The sequence below is a fragment of the Phascolarctos cinereus genome, unplaced genomic scaffold (genome assembly GCF_003287225.1).
Source record: "Phascolarctos cinereus isolate Bilbo 61053 unplaced genomic scaffold, phaCin_HiC Scaffold_4;HRSCAF=312, whole genome shotgun sequence".
NCBI lineage: Eukaryota > Metazoa > Chordata > Mammalia > Diprotodontia > Phascolarctidae > Phascolarctos > Phascolarctos cinereus.
Window position 1 is genome coordinate 108,986,861 of NW_027555847.1, and position 15,563 is coordinate 109,002,423.

Below are 15,563 nucleotides of genomic sequence, written 5' to 3' on the forward strand. Positions count from 1 at the left end.
ATAGATTAGAATAATCTCATAGGAGAGAGGCATTAAGATTAAGGAGAACTGGGATTGTGAAAGCTTTTATCACTGCTAAAATTACTGCTTCTTGGTCATAAATTACATTTTCCCTCCATTGATGATCAAATAATTACAGATAAATCATTTACCTTGGTTAATGCATACTGTTAATAAATTTAAGATTATGGGATAGACTGGTGAAGTTAATGTTGATGCTTAGCAAAATTCTAGAGTGGATTATTAGATTGTTAACACTTAGAAGGGAAAAAAAGCAGCGATGATGAGAACCAACATAGGTTCACTAAGAACATTAAATCAAAATGTCATTTCCTTTTTTAATAGCATCATGTGATTGGTAGATTAGAGGGCCTTTATAAAGATGTATATTGTTTAATTTCAGCAAGGCATTTGGTAGTGTCTTTCATGGTATCCTTGTGAACAAGGTGGATAAATGCAGACTATATTTACTTAGGTGGATTTGAAGCTAGTTGAGTAACAATGCTAAAAAAAATGCTGATCAATGTATTGTTATTCTGGAGTGAAATTTTTAGTTATTTTAAATTTTCTAGTGATGTAGGTTCAAAGCTCTATATTTGACTTTCTACTAGTTAATATTTAAAAAAAATCAGTGACTTGGATAAAGACAAAGAAGGCATGGTTATCAAATTTATAGTTGTAGAGGTTAGCTAATATATTGTATGACAATCAGAGTTCAGAAGGATATTAATTGGCTAGAATGTTGGGTTGAAACAAAAAATGAAATTTAGCAGGGATAAATATAAAGTCCTACATTTAGTTTCGAAAAATGAATTGTACAGCTATAGGAGGGGAGAAAGACTTGAATAGAAGTTAATGATAAAAAGCTATGTGGGTTTTAGTTCATTGCAAAATGAGCCACCATTCTGATACAAAAGCTAATAAAAACTAGTGCAAACTTAGGTTTTATTAAAAGACATCAAGAGAGGAGGACTTTGTCCCACTGTGTTCTGCACTAAAGCTTGGTACCAATTAGTGAGAACAACAGTGAATCTAATGCATCATTTAAATATGTACTGCATATTTCCATTGGGCTGGAACTATTCACCATGTTTACACAATTATAACTTCCAATAGTGTAAATTTGAATATATGGGATCATTCACAGGATTCATTATTCACACTAATTAGGACCTAGTCAGAACCAGTCTGGAATACTGTGGTTAGTCCTGGGAACCACATTTTTAGAGGTCTAGTTAAACTAGAGAGTATCAATGTAAAGGTAACCAGAAGGTTGAGTTATCTGAGAATCAGGTTAAATGAAAAGCTGTTAATGTATCTGGGCATTTTTAACCTGAAAAAGAAAAGACAGAAGGTTGAAAGGATAGCACTCTTTTAATTATTTGAAAGTATATAATGGGAAAATGGGAATATGGTAATTCAGTGTCACCCCCAGAAGGCAGAGGTAAAATTGAAAGGAAGACAGATAATGGTTCATCATAAGGATTTTTCTAGTATTTGGAGCTGTTAAATAACAGATCAGACTGTCTGACAAATTAGGGAGCTTGTTATCACTGGAGTTATTCAAATGAAGTCTACACCATTTCTTAAGAAAGTTGCAGAAGGGATTCCTTTACTGGGTGGAAAGGTGGATGAGATCAGGGGTTCTTAACTTTTTTTGCATTATGGACCTCTTTGGCAGTCTGTTGAAGCCTATGGACATAATGTTTTAAAATATACAAGATAAAATTATTACAACAGAAACCAATTATATTAAAATAAAGATGTGTTTTTCCCATCCAAGTTCATGGACCTTGTTAAGTCTATCCATAGACCCTTTATGGGTCCATGTATCCCAGATTAAGAACCCCTGGACTAGATGTAACCTAAAGTCTCCATATCCTCTAAGAATATATCATTCTGTAGGCCCCAAATGGGCCACTGAACTTTGGAATCACAGAGGAAAAATGGCCACTGATGAGCCTTTAACCCCATCCAGTCATCTCACAACTAGGATCATTGGTCACAGGGAAGATAAGGTAAGAGATAATAGATGACTCTGTTCTTTTACCGAAAAAATTTAAAATGACTCTGCTGACAAATAGATCATTAATGTCACCTTATACATGAAGGACAGTGAATTTCCGAAAGAATAACTATGCAACTAAAACTATACAACTTTTTTTTTCTTTTTTCCTCACCCCCTTTTCACAGAAAAGTTATAAAACTTCAGTGTCATAGCTGGGCTGGAGCTTAGGTAGAATAGCCAAAAAATTGAATTGTTTATCTGCAGGAATTGAGCAATAGATATAAAAACGATCCCTTTGAATTCTGGGCTACAGGGGAGCATGAAGAAGAGAATGCAACAAGATGGGAGCACACAAAGAAGGAGAGAAAGATTTTCACAGTTTGGAAAAGGGTCACATGAAAGTATGTGTAAGAACATATTAGACTCTATGAAGATAACACATTTCTTCCTCTGTGTTGTCTTCAGCTTTACAATCCTGTAACCATACTAATCTGACAGACCTGCCATATTGATGTGAAAATGCCAGATTAAAACAGCTTCCCCTTGACTTTAATGCAAAATGAATCCAAATGCATGACATTTCAAAGAACAAATAAATGACCACACCAATTTGAAGCTAAGATTTTTAAAAATTGGCTTTACAAAATCTGTGCAATCTCGTGAATAAATTAACTTTTTATTCACCTAATTTGGTTGTATTTATTAATTTGTGAATATACAGTTTTACAGAGCAGAAACAAATCACATAGAAAAGGCATTTGTTCCTGTCCTTAGGTATTACAAGCTAACTAAAGTATTCAGATACAACCACATTGGTCAAATATATATGTGCAGGTATCATTGCTACTAATACTTCTGCTAACAACTATTTACATTTATATAATCGTTTAAGTTTTATAAAATGCTCTATTCCCAACAACCTCCATGCGGTACTGGTATTATCCTTATCTTATAGACAAAACTTAGAGGCTAGAGATATTAAATAAAACTCATGACTTTTATCTCCAGGTGTCGTTCCCATCTCCCCCCATCCTTCAGTGTTTAATACAATGTGGTCCATATTTGACTTCCTGCCTACAATAGTTAACATTTATATACTATACTACTTTAAGATCTACAAGGTATTTTACGTGTTCAGTTTTATTTAATCCTCACCACAACCTTACGAGGTGGGTACTATCGCCATTGAAATTGAAGGAGAGAAAGGTTAAGTGACAGATTCTGAGATTGGATTCACATTCAAATCTTCTTGACCCCAAGCCCAACACTTTATCTATTATGCCACCTTTAAGGTACTTAATCATAATAAGTATTTGCTGGATGAGTGAGTGTCCATGGAGGGGTGAAGAAATTATTTTTCACTGAGTGAAAAGTATTCCTTTATTATAATTTTTCTCCCATAAAACATCACTTAAATTTTCTGAAAACACAGTAACAAATAATGTAGGCTTTTTTCTTGCTTCTTGCAAGTTAGTTCAATAGAACAAGTTTCTAATTGTGAATTTTCTGTATTATGAATTTTCTGTTCAAGGCCTGAAAGCATTTGTCTTTTCTTTCAATGAGCCTACTGCCCAGCTAATTGAGAGCAGTTCAAAACTTTGGGTAGCAGGGACTCCTGCCAGAGAAGAGCATGACCCATACCAAATCAAACAGGTTTTCTCTATATATGTTGGTGTGCCCAGCATGTGATGTGGAAAATAGTTAACTGCAGGCAAGAATACATAGTATTAAAATATGAACAAAAAGGTAAAATGTAAGTAGTTTCTTAGAGTAGGAGAATAATTAAATACCCAATTCAGAATGTCTCCCTCTGTTTCCCTTGTTCTCATATATTGACCTTATGAGATGATAGATGCAGCAGGTGTAGAATTTCATATCAAGGGCATAAATGTCATTAGAAACAGGAAGAGGCTATTGCAGTGGAGAGGCAAAGCATTAGGTGAAAGCATTGGCGTTTTGCTAAAGGTCACTTTCCAGATGCTGTGTTATTATTCCAGATATTTATGGTAGTGCTTCAAAGTTTACAAAATGCTTTCCTGAAAACAATCCTGGAGAAATGCGGGTATTAATAATTCCAGTTCATGCAAGTACTATTATCCTCATTTTGGAGGAATAAATTGAGGCTCAGAATTTGTGTCTTGCTGCTAGTTATCCAGTCAGTAAATGCCTTGATTCTGACTTAATCCTAGCTTTCGTAGCTCCAGATGTGTTCTTTTCACTGTGCCTCACTGACAGGGCTTCTTGTTCAGCCTGTACCTGTAGGAAGATTTTTTTCCCTCCAGTTAATCAAGAGGCGGTATTGACCTTTTAGCCATGCTGCTGACCTTAGAGGGGGAAATCAGTTATTGTAAAATGGGAATGGAATTGTGAACCTGGCTGGTTCAGCCTCATCATTTCCTGCCTTTGGTGGGTGACTTGTTTGTTGTGTCTCTGACCTTTGAAGGAAATAAGAGAAATAACCCAAGTCACATATGATAGTGGAAGCATTTGGTGTTCTCTCTTGTCAGTGTTCTGCCTGGGAGATATGAAGACTGATTTTCCAGGTCTTTCATAAAAGTTGGGATTTTAGCCAGCCTTGAGTCAGTAGCCTATAATCATTTTTAGTGGAGGTCTATTTTAAATTTTTAAATAAATCTGACAAGGAGCTGTCAGTTAACTTATGGCTTGTTGAACTTAATTGGCATAATGGAAAAGTAGGTAATAAACATGGTATGAGGTTGTAGCTATGATTTTATTAGTATAGAGAACTCTAAGTGTGGAAACTCCATTCACTGATGTATCTTGACAACTTTCCTGTAATTTATAGTCTTTGCCAGTTGCTTGGGGCACTGAAGGGTTAAGTGATTTGCCCATAGTCACACATTTAGTATGCATCAGAGGTAAGCCTGGAACCCAAGTCTTCCTGACACTAAAGCTGACTCAATTTGGTACATTGCCACATGTCACAAAGATTACCTGAGTTATAGAAAAGGAAGTCGTCTGTTTTCCTTTGTTGCTTCTCCTATTTTTCACTTGCTACACCTATTTCATGTTTTTAAAAATGAATTTTATATACAAATTAAAATGCCATATTTTAACCTTGAGATTCACTGAGAGAGAGACCTAATAACTTCTTGCTTGGTGTTGCAATGGGTGCAGCACTAGGCCTGGAGTCAGGAGTATTTGAGTTCAAATCTGGCCTTAGACACTTATGAGCTGTGTTTCCCTGAGCAAGTAACTTATCCCTGTTTGCCTCAGTTTTTTCTTCTGTAAAATGAGCTGGAAAAGGAAATGACAAACCATTCCAAGTATCTTTGCCAAGAAAACCCCACATGGGGTCACAAAGAGTTGAACATGACTGAAAATGACTGAACAACAACAAAAAATGTCCTTTAGTTTAACATAATACAAATGTCAGCAGGTCTTACTCAGCATTATTTTAACTGATTCCAAAATCTGGTATGTTAGCAGAAATAAATGTTTTCTAATCTCTGAGGTTATTTGGTGTAGTGAAAAAAAATTGGCTTTGGAATCAGATGATCTGGGTTTAAAACCTGACTGCTCATAATGTGACTGAACAAGTCACTTTCCCTCCACTGGACTCAGGTTTCTCATCTGTAAAATCTCTAAGGGTCTTTCTAGCTCTGAGTCCCATGATCTCATGATTTATATTTTGAATTAAATAACTATCATGCTTCTCACAAAGCTGTGCAATTTGAAAAAAAGGACAATTATTTTAGTAAGGATTTTGGAGAAATAGGGTAACTTTGAGCCATCTATTTTATTTCTGCTCTTATCTTATGAATGAAAGGAAGGCCCATGTTTTCTGATGACATGTTTGGAATGTCTGTCCTATTAATTTACTTATTGAAATCTATTCCATGGTGTCCAAACTCACTTTGGTAGCACAATTGACAAAATGTTACCACAACTCTTTATAGCATAAAATGATACAGAGGTAGTATAATTGAAGGGAGAGAACATTGGATTTGAGGTTGGAGGACTTCAGAAAGAATCCTGACCATGCTGATTATTTTGTTTGACTAACCTTGAATACAGGTCACTTCCCTTCTCTGGGCCTAAGTTTCTTATCTGTAAAATGTGTGAGTTAAATGAGATGATTTCTAGAATCTCTTCCAGCTCTTAATCTCAAGATACTAAAATTTGCTCAAGGTGAAAGATCCTTAATCATAATAATAACAATAATAGATATTTATGTATTGCTTTTTATACATTACTTTTTGCAGCTTCTTTAGACATGGATTCCTCATTATGGGCCTGAGAGGTCACCTGAGTGACTGGAACTATGGTTGCAAATTATTCCATTGTTCCTGTTAGAGAAATTGGGTTATCCTCTGGGTCTCCAGAATTTTTCTTTCTTAAGTATTTATTTTTGTAAGTATCCTTGACACTTAAAACAATGTTGAGAGTTCTTGGTGTAACCTTTGAAAAAGTAGCATCATTTCCAAGTCTGTAGTTAAAAGTCAACTGCCAGAACATGGAAGTGAATTTTAGTTGCTTCAGAGTAAAGGAGTTCCTTTCCAGGGCACTAAGTAGTATCATCAACTTTCCTTCAGGTAGCAGTTTATTCTCTGAAATGTTACACATTTCAGTAGGTGGCATGAAATATTTCTCAGGTTTGTAGAGAAGAGAATTCAGGATGGAAAGAGAAAGGGACTAGAGATTCTCTAGTCTGTTCTCCTTCCTTCCTTCCTTCCTTCCTTCCTTCCTTCCTTCCTTCCTTCCTTCCTTCCTTCCTTCCTTCCTTCTTCCTTCCTTCCTTCCTTCCTTCCTTCTTCCTTCCTCCTTCCTTCCTCCCTTCCTCCTCCCTCCCTCCCCCCCCCTCCTTTCCTTCCTCCTCTCTCCCTTCCTTCCTCCCTCCCTCCCTCCCTCCCTCCCTCCCTTCCTCCCTCCCTCCCTCCTTTCCTTCCTTCCTCCCTCCCTTCCTTCCTCCCTTCCTCCCTCCATCCCTTCCTCTCTTCCTTTTTTGGGTGTGACTAGAAATTCTTACCTGGTCTTTGAATTTGCACTTTAACCTTATTCTGGGATTGGAATGACTCTCTCCTGCCCCCTGCCCCCCCCCCTTAGTCTTAGCCTCATTTAATCTGAATTTTTAGCAACTAAAAAATTCCGTTATGCACACTTGCAATCCCCCAATCCTCTTCGCCTCACCTCACTTGAAAAAACGGTTTGAATGGTTCACAAAAATAAACACAGCAAAGAGATCATATCCAAGGCCATCTTATTTGTATGGATGTCACACATTGTTCCCTGACTTAAATAGTAAACTCACTTTTCATTTCTTATGGTCTAAGTATAAGGTAAAGATAAATCTTTAAAGGAGAAAGAAAAGTCCTTGTTAATATTTTTAGTCAGGTAGTCAGGAGTTTGATCAAAACCTAAAATGCCTTTCATCTGCCTTAGCACTGTTTTGTCTACTTTTATTTGGTAGTTCTTTTTCAAAAAGAATGGAACCTAGGAGAATTGATAATGAGTTGTAAACATGATGATCTGAAGAGGGTATTTTACTTCCTGAATTTTTAATGGGTGTGAAGCCATCTGTCTCTCCATATGTGTGTGTTACCCTCTCCTCCTGTTGCAGCCAACACTGCTATGAGGTACAACAACAAGCTAAGACAGCCCCCTTGTTACCTTCTTGCTTCTGATAGACTTCCTGGAGCCTTCTCTTGGGCCTTTAGGCTTTTTTAGCCTTTCAGGTTCCCCAACACTGCATTTGGGCCCTTGAAATTTGGCCCACATTTGTCTCAAATCCATTTTAAAGTAGGTAGAGTTTAAATTCTTGATAAATAAAAATAAACATCCTTTAAGAACAAACATTTGTTTTTTAAAATAGGGTTGATATTCTCCAGGAGTATCAGAGGCACTGTCTTGAGAGAAAGAGCATAAGTTTTCATAATTTGAAATGACAAACATTTCCCATAATTTTAAGCAGGTCCTTTATTAGAAATGTCACAAATGACAGCTCTAGCTTTTGATTTTAAATTTAATTGTAAAATAATTTTTTTTCATTTCTATTTTAAGAGTGCAATGATTACTTCGCGGATGACCACTGTTTGGTGCAGTTACTGAAAGGTCTCTGTCTGAAGCACTTAGGACGACTCTTACAAGCTGAACTGTGTTTCAATCAGGTTATTCAAAGGTAAAACAAGGATATCCTGTTGTTGGTTATTTGAGTGCTGCTCTGAGAGATGGATGCAGAGTACTCTGACCTCTTGTTGTTACTGCCTCTTTGCTGTTGGATAATACAGTGTGGTGGCTTATTGTGTGTATTTGATTTTCCTGAAAACTTTTATGTTGGTTGAATTGAAGTTTGAATTTTCCTCAGTGTCTTGAATTTACTTAAAAAGATACATGAATTCTTCAGTGTAGGTCTTCTTCCACTGATGGCAGTTGTACTCCAACCCTTATATGCTTTAATAGATATTTTCACAAATTGCTGTGCCCCTCTTCCCCTCAAAAGAAAAAGATGAAAGAAGAAAAAGTTTCACAAGAGTTGTTCGGCACTCAGGGGATCTGTATTTTCAAAGTTAGCTAGGGTTGGTCCTTGGATACTGGACACTTAAATGGAGGTACCTTGCCTTTGATATTTAAGGTTTACAATTCCAGAATAGGTAAGAATTCCAGGTGACTAGTTTCAATGGTGTCTGCTCATTTTCTGTAGAGCATTTCTATCTTCTTTGAAACAGGAATATTCTTTCCACTGATATGGATAAGCAGGTTGGTGATTCTGTTCCTGGATCTGGCCTATTCCTGTGCCTACATTCCTCACCAATGGCCTCTTTATTGCCATTACCATTTTTACTGAGAGTCCAGAGTCAAAAGAAAATGTTCCTCATCACTGCAACTATCACAGCTACAGCATACTGTCTCCCCACAGTGAGAAAAAGAAAGAGTTAATGGAGAAATGGGAGTAAATCCTTTCTAACTAAGGACCTGCAGTATGTAGATGTGGACCTTGGCTGAGAGAAACATGATTCTGTGTTCATTACTTTCCATTTAGGTATTTTAACTCTGGATAAAGGGTAGGCCAGACATTTCTATTTTCAAATACTGGAGTCAGTGATATTTGTTTAACTGAGCTGAGAATTGCTTTGAGAAGTGACTTGTTTGTTTGGATGAGATCTGTTTCATGTGAACATAGACTTTCAGACACTTAAGGAATGTCCATGTTAAATTCATTTTGGGTGGGATTGGGGATGTATGATGGAAAAGTGCATTGTGAGGGATAATAGGCAAGTACTGCTCTTTATTCTTTGCCCTGAGTTTAACCAACGTTTACTTCTTATCTGCTAGATGAATGGGGAGGTAGGTGGTGTAGTGGATAGAGTGCCAGGCTTGGTATGAGGAAGGCTCATCTCTGTTACTTCAAATCTGGCCTCAGGCACTTATTAGCTGTGTGACCCTGGGCAAATCACTTCACTCTGTTTGCCTCAAATTCCTCATCTGTCAAATGAGCTGGAGAAGGAAATGGCAAGCCACTTTAGTATCTTTGTCAAGAAATCCCAAATTGGGTCATGAAGAGTTGGATACAACTGAAAATGACTCAGCCCCACCACCACCACCACCACCACCACTAGACAAATGTCACTGTGCTCAGTACTGGGGATACAAAGACTAGGATGAAAACAACTCTTGCTCTCCAGGAGCTCTTTTATACAGGGAGATATAATATTTATACAGATAACTAAAAACAAGATAATATGAGAAGGGAGCAAATGCTCCTAACTGTTTTGGAGGTAGAAAGGAAGGATTCATACTGGAGGTGGCAATTGAGCCGTACCTTGGAGGAAGTTAAGGATTTGAAGAGGCTGAAGTGAAGGAGGGAGTATGTTCCAGATGTGGAGAATGGCCTTTGCAAAGACATAGAGATGGGAGATGGAATTCTAAGGTCAGGGAACAGCTTGTGAGCTGGTTTGGCAGGAGCAGGAAATCTATGATGGTAGTAACGTGCAGTGTATCAGGAAATGTAGGTTGGGGATCAGATTGCTGGTGGCTTTACATGCTAAGTGGAATAATTTACATTTTAATCCAGAGGCCTCAGGAAGCTAGTGAAGATTTTTGACCAGGGATGTATCATAGTCAGAGCAGAACCTTACAAATATTATTTTGGTATTTGTGTGAATGATGGATTAGAGAGGGGACAGACTGTAATTGGGGACTCATTTAGAGGGTTTTGCAGTTGTCTAGAAGAGGTACTGAGTTTTGTAGGAGTCAGAGTTAGTAAGGAGAATCTGAACTAAGATGAATATTAGTGTGAGTGGAAAGAAAAGGATGGATGCAAGAGATATTGTAGGAAGTGATAGAAAAATAAAATTTGCCAGCTGATTATAAAAATAGAGTTCCATTTTGGGCTCTTTGATTTTGAGATGCTAATAGGGCATCCAGCCAATGAGATATCCATTAAGACATTGGCAATGGGAGAGTGTAATTTATAGGAGTGATATTGGAGAGGGAGCCATTATGTAAGGAGAGATTGACAATAAGTGTGAGAGAGGAAATGATTGAAAAGGCAAACTTCAAGAGATAATGGAGGGGGGAAGAGAGGAAATGGATTCAAATAGGAGAGATTGGCTTTGGCAAGGAAAAAAGGTACCTCTTCTTCAAAGGCTGAAGCAAAGGAAGAGAGAATGAGAAATGATTTTGAGATGCTTTAGATATAGAATAGGAAAGGAGAGGGAGCTTATGTCACCTCTCTGCTAAAGAGAGAAGAAGCAGAGAATAAACTTGGGGGGGTTTGAGTAAAGAGAAGATTTGGTATAATTGATATGAGTCATGTGCTAATCAGAGAAGAATATATAAAAATATTGCCATGCAGCAGTGAGTAAGAGCATGTGGCATAAATCTGGATGCATTGGCCCAGTTGTGTAACTTATTTGACTAAAGACATTAGTAGCAATAGGACAAGGGAGCAAGGGTATGGCTAAACTAGTTAACTGGGGCCAAAGCAAAAAGTGAGTCCAGAAGAACGATGATGTGTTGGGAGAAATAAAGTGGTTGTGATGAAGAGGGTGAGTAGGTTTAGGAGACAGGTGAGTAGGAGGATGTGAAAAGAGAGAGGAACTGCAGAATTTAGCATCATGGAGGCTCCATAGTTATTGACAGCAGAGGTGAGATCTGAGATGTGGACTGTGTGTGGCTGAGGTAGAGTGAAGGTGCAGGTCATAGGAGCTGATAAGGTTGAGGAATTGGGTGGCCTGGGTATTTGAGGGGTATCAGCAAGTACATTGAAGTCCCTGATTGTAAGACTAGGGGTTGGAATAGAGAGGAAGACTGTGAGCCAGGTACTGAACTCAAGAAAGATGGGAGAATGACTTGGGGCTATTCAAGATCCTTCAAGACAGGGCCTGTCTCATTTTTGTCTTTGTATCACCAGCACTTGACAAGTTATCTAGCACATTGACATTTCATAAATGTTTACTGAGTTGAACTGGGATATAACTACCATCAGGTTCTAGATAGGGAGATAGAGTGGGATGTGATGAACTGCTAAGGAGGCGAGGTTACTGAAGAATGGCAGTGGGGAGTTCTCAGAGGCAGTGAGAAGCAAGGTGTTCACACTGAGTGCATTAGAGGAGCTGCAGCCAGTACTAGAGAAGGTGTTTTCCAGGTTTGAGAGCACACAATGGGGGAAGAGAGAGCAGAGTAAGTTGGGAATTAAGGAACTAGGGAGGGAGAGAGGTAACATCTATGAGAATGAGACAGCAAGGAGAAGTTTTAGAAGGTTTTTATTTTGTTTTTGTTTTTGTTGTTCTTTGGTGAGGCAATTGTGGTTAAATGACTTGCCCAGGGTCATATAGCTAGTGAGTATTATGTGTCTGAGATTGCATTGGAACTTGGGTCCTCCTGACTCCAGGGCTGGTGCTCTATCCACTGCGTCACCTAGCTGCCCCAGGTTTTTTTTTTCCCCCACCTCAGTGTACAGTGATTCACAGAGCGATTAGAGGGAAGCAGAAAGCAGAAGTTTGCTAACCAGAGGTCAGGATAAGTACCTGTTTCCTGGTGTTTCCATACTCAGCTTCTGGGGTGGCCAAAGGTGTCTTCAATCTGTTCTTTCCCAAGCTAGAGCCGAAGGGGTTGAGCCAATAAGAACTACAGCTTCGGCGATGGGTTTCTTTGTCTCATGCTGAGATACTGGGGGATGGAACGTATCCAAAAGACAACATGTAATTAGCTCCTGGTCGAGCCTGGTGTTGGGGCATGTTCTGGTCCTGGATGGGGTCCTACTGACAAGAAGCTCTGGTGTCTTGGCCCTTCATGGTTCCTGAGGCCTAAGGTAGTATTGCTTTTCTCATGCTTTTTGGTGAGACTGGAAAACTAAAGGCACCCTCCATTGTGTCAGTAGATTCCAGGGTAGGGAGGCCAAATTTACTCCCTCAGGGGACTGTGAGCTGGACAACCAGCAGTCAGGATCCATTGATGAGAGTCCAGGTAGAAGTAGGGACAGGAATCTTGGTACCAGTGGTGGTCCTTGATGGTAATCCTAGTCATCTTCTTGCCACTATCTTATGCTTTGTTGCCATTTCTCATAATGTGATAAACTTTGTGTTTAAAAATTATTCCTTGGGGTGCTAGGTGGCACAGTGGATAGACCACCGGCTCTGGAGTCAGCAGGACCTGAGTTGAAATTCTGCCTCAGACACTTGACACTTACTAGCTGTGTGACCCTGGGAAGGTCACTTAACCCCAATTGCTTCGCAAAAAATAATAATAATTTCTTGCCCATCAATTGGGGAATGACTGAATAAATTATGGTATATGAATGTGATGGTATACTGTTGAGGTTTAAGAAAGGACGAAGAGGATTGGTTTCAGAAAAACCTGGGAAGACTTATATGAACTGATGCAGAGTGAAGGGAGCAAGACCAGGAGAGCAATTTATGTAGTAACAGCTATAGAACAACTTGGGAACTCTGACTGCAGCTTAGAGCCTTAATCAGATTCTTGGGATGCTGAAAGATTACATGTTTTGCCTAGGGTCACACAGCCAATCTGTCACCTCTATCCACTATACTACACTGTGTCTCGCTTTTGAACCTACCAGCATAAATGAACAAGGCAGCAGCTCCAACAGATGGTTGTAGCCTAGAGCTCTTGGAGGCATCCAAAAACTCTTAGTGTATTTCGAAGCTATTAAATCTTAAAACTGCACCAAGACTTTTGGAACACCCATATAAGCTGACTCCCGGGAGGAGTAAACTTGTCTGTGGGTGCCAGAGAGCCATGTTCTCATGAGCTACCAAGAAGAAGCACCCAGCGGAATGGAAAGGGCTCCAGCACCTTACCAGCTTTCTGACTTTGCACAGGTCACAACTGCTCTGAGCTCTGTTTCCTCCCATGAAAAATAAGGGTTATGTGACCCTGGTCAGTACTCTGCAGGGTTGTGAGGAAAGTGCTTTATAAACCCTCAAAAGCTTTAGAAATAGGAGCTTATTTTAATGTATGACATGTGGTTTAAAACAAATCCAAACCCTAGCACAATCCTAGAATTACTGTTGATTCTCATTATGCTTCTCACTTAAAGAGAAATTTCAGAAAGAAAATTTTGTTGGAAATGGAAAAAATTATAAAGTAGCTCAAGAAAAATGTAAAAGTGGGATTTTGGGTTTATTTTGGTTACTTAATGGCAAATTAGATTATCATTTATTATGGATAAAGTCACTTATAGTGAATTACTTTTAGGAAAAAAAGCTTCAATATTAAAAATCAAGATGTGATTTCAGCCATCTTTGGGTGGCAGTAGTGCTTTTCCTATTAGAGAATGTGAGGCACTAGTTAAATTGTTTCTGAAGAGGTGAAAAGCTTTAGTTTCTTTTTTTTTAAATTTAATATGTATGTGTGGATTGTTTGAAAGAGTGAAAATGAAAAAAATAAAGCTCTGAGAGAGGTGCTTAAAATGAGATCTGGCATCTGTATAAAGGTAAGATACATAAGAAGTGTGGGCCTATAGCATGTATCAGTATTAGATGCTATAATAAAAGTAAATGTTAGAATTGAGGATTTTAGGACCAAAATATTTTAAGGGAAGTTTGAAATGTATACTCCCATTTTGATTGCATGGTCTAATATCTGAAAGAAAGGAGCTTTTCTTTATAATCAGAAAAATGGTCACTAGATTGTTGTCTTGGGAACAGATGCTAACTTTCTCAATTTTTTTATTTTTGCCCAATGAAACGCAATAGTTTTGAATTCTGAAATCATCTTTAGGGGTTAAAAGGAAGGTTTCCCCTAAATGTCAGTTATGTTTTTATTCAAAATGGAGACTTACATTTCTGGAATAAATCATGAGGCCGAAATACCTGACATATCAGTGACAATGTTTTGCCTAAAATAAAAACACAATAAATTTTTTTTTCATTTGAAGTTTTTTCTTTTATGTTTTTTTCTTTTATATTCTTTTGCATGTCAACTTAAAAATAATTATATTTGTTCAGAAAATAGGCCTGTTTTTATATCTGTCTTAATGAAGAATGCATAAAATGTTGGTGTACATGTACCCTCTTCCAACTGTCAAAACTAACTGGTTTATTTTTATTTCTAGTGAGAAACAACTAAAATTTGACCACTACCTTGTGCCATTTACTCTGTATGAACTGGGACTTTTATGCCAACTGCAAGGAGACACAGAGAAGGCCTTACGGATAATAGAAACTGCAAAGTAAGTTGTGCTAGTAGCTTTTCACATTGCTAATCACATAGTCACTGACAGGTGCTTGTTTAAAGCGTTCCCAGATTACCTCTGTTTAAAGTGATCTCTTTCTCTAAAGAGTTCTCTGGGTACTCAGGTCTCTTTTTGTTTCATCACATTCTACCTTAAGTCTTAGTTATTTGCATGTATGGTATATCCTCCTCTCTCCCCAATCATTGTCAAGTGTTTTGTGATCCTTGAAAATGAGAAACTGTATTGTTTTTCAAGCATGTTCTGTATCTTATGTGTAATAAACATTTGTAGACTTGAATAGAGTTCTAGTTCCTATCAACCACGAGTGCTTGAAGCCAACAAAATCCCAGACACGTGTAAGGATGGACTTCATGATTGCTGTTACAGTTGGGCTTTTATCTGTGCTTCTCCTTTTTCTGGATCTCTTTATGTATATTAACACTTATGTAAACCCTGGCTTTGGGCATACTGAGGAAAATGGTGGAATGACTCAGGTGTGTACACCAACATTCTGCCCACCCCAGCTACCCTTTGTCACTACTCTATTTGCATGGTTGTATTTTTTTTTAACCTAACTGAAAGATTTTTTGACATATCCTTACTAAATTTATTCATATAAAATTCATCCCATTGTTCCGGGGTGTTAGGATCTTTTAAAGTCCAGATCCTGGCATCTACCACATTTGCTGTTATTCCCAGTTTCCTGTCATTTACAGATTTGATTAGCATGCAGTTATGTCTCTATCCCAGGCATTGATAAAAATGTTAAAACAAACATAAACGAGGACAGAGTCTTGGTGGACTACCATTGAAGGCATGTCACCAGATAGTAGTCATCAGTCCAAATTAATTAACACCTTTTACAGTCATTTAGCCAGCTGTGAATCTACTGATTAT

General features: G+C 38.0%; 1 protein-coding gene across 1 annotated transcript in view; it reads left to right on the top strand.

Moving 5' to 3' along the window:
- The window catches only part of TTC39B (tetratricopeptide repeat domain 39B), a 137,824-nt gene that overhangs the window by 115,824 nt on the left and 6,437 nt on the right, over positions 1–15,563 (top strand). The window contains 4 exon segments of the mRNA XM_078152486.1: positions 2,322–2,365; positions 2,367–2,409; positions 8,030–8,147; positions 14,547–14,663. Of these exon segments, the coding sequence (XP_078008612.1) occupies positions 2,322–2,365; positions 2,367–2,409; positions 8,030–8,147; positions 14,547–14,663 (322 nt within the window).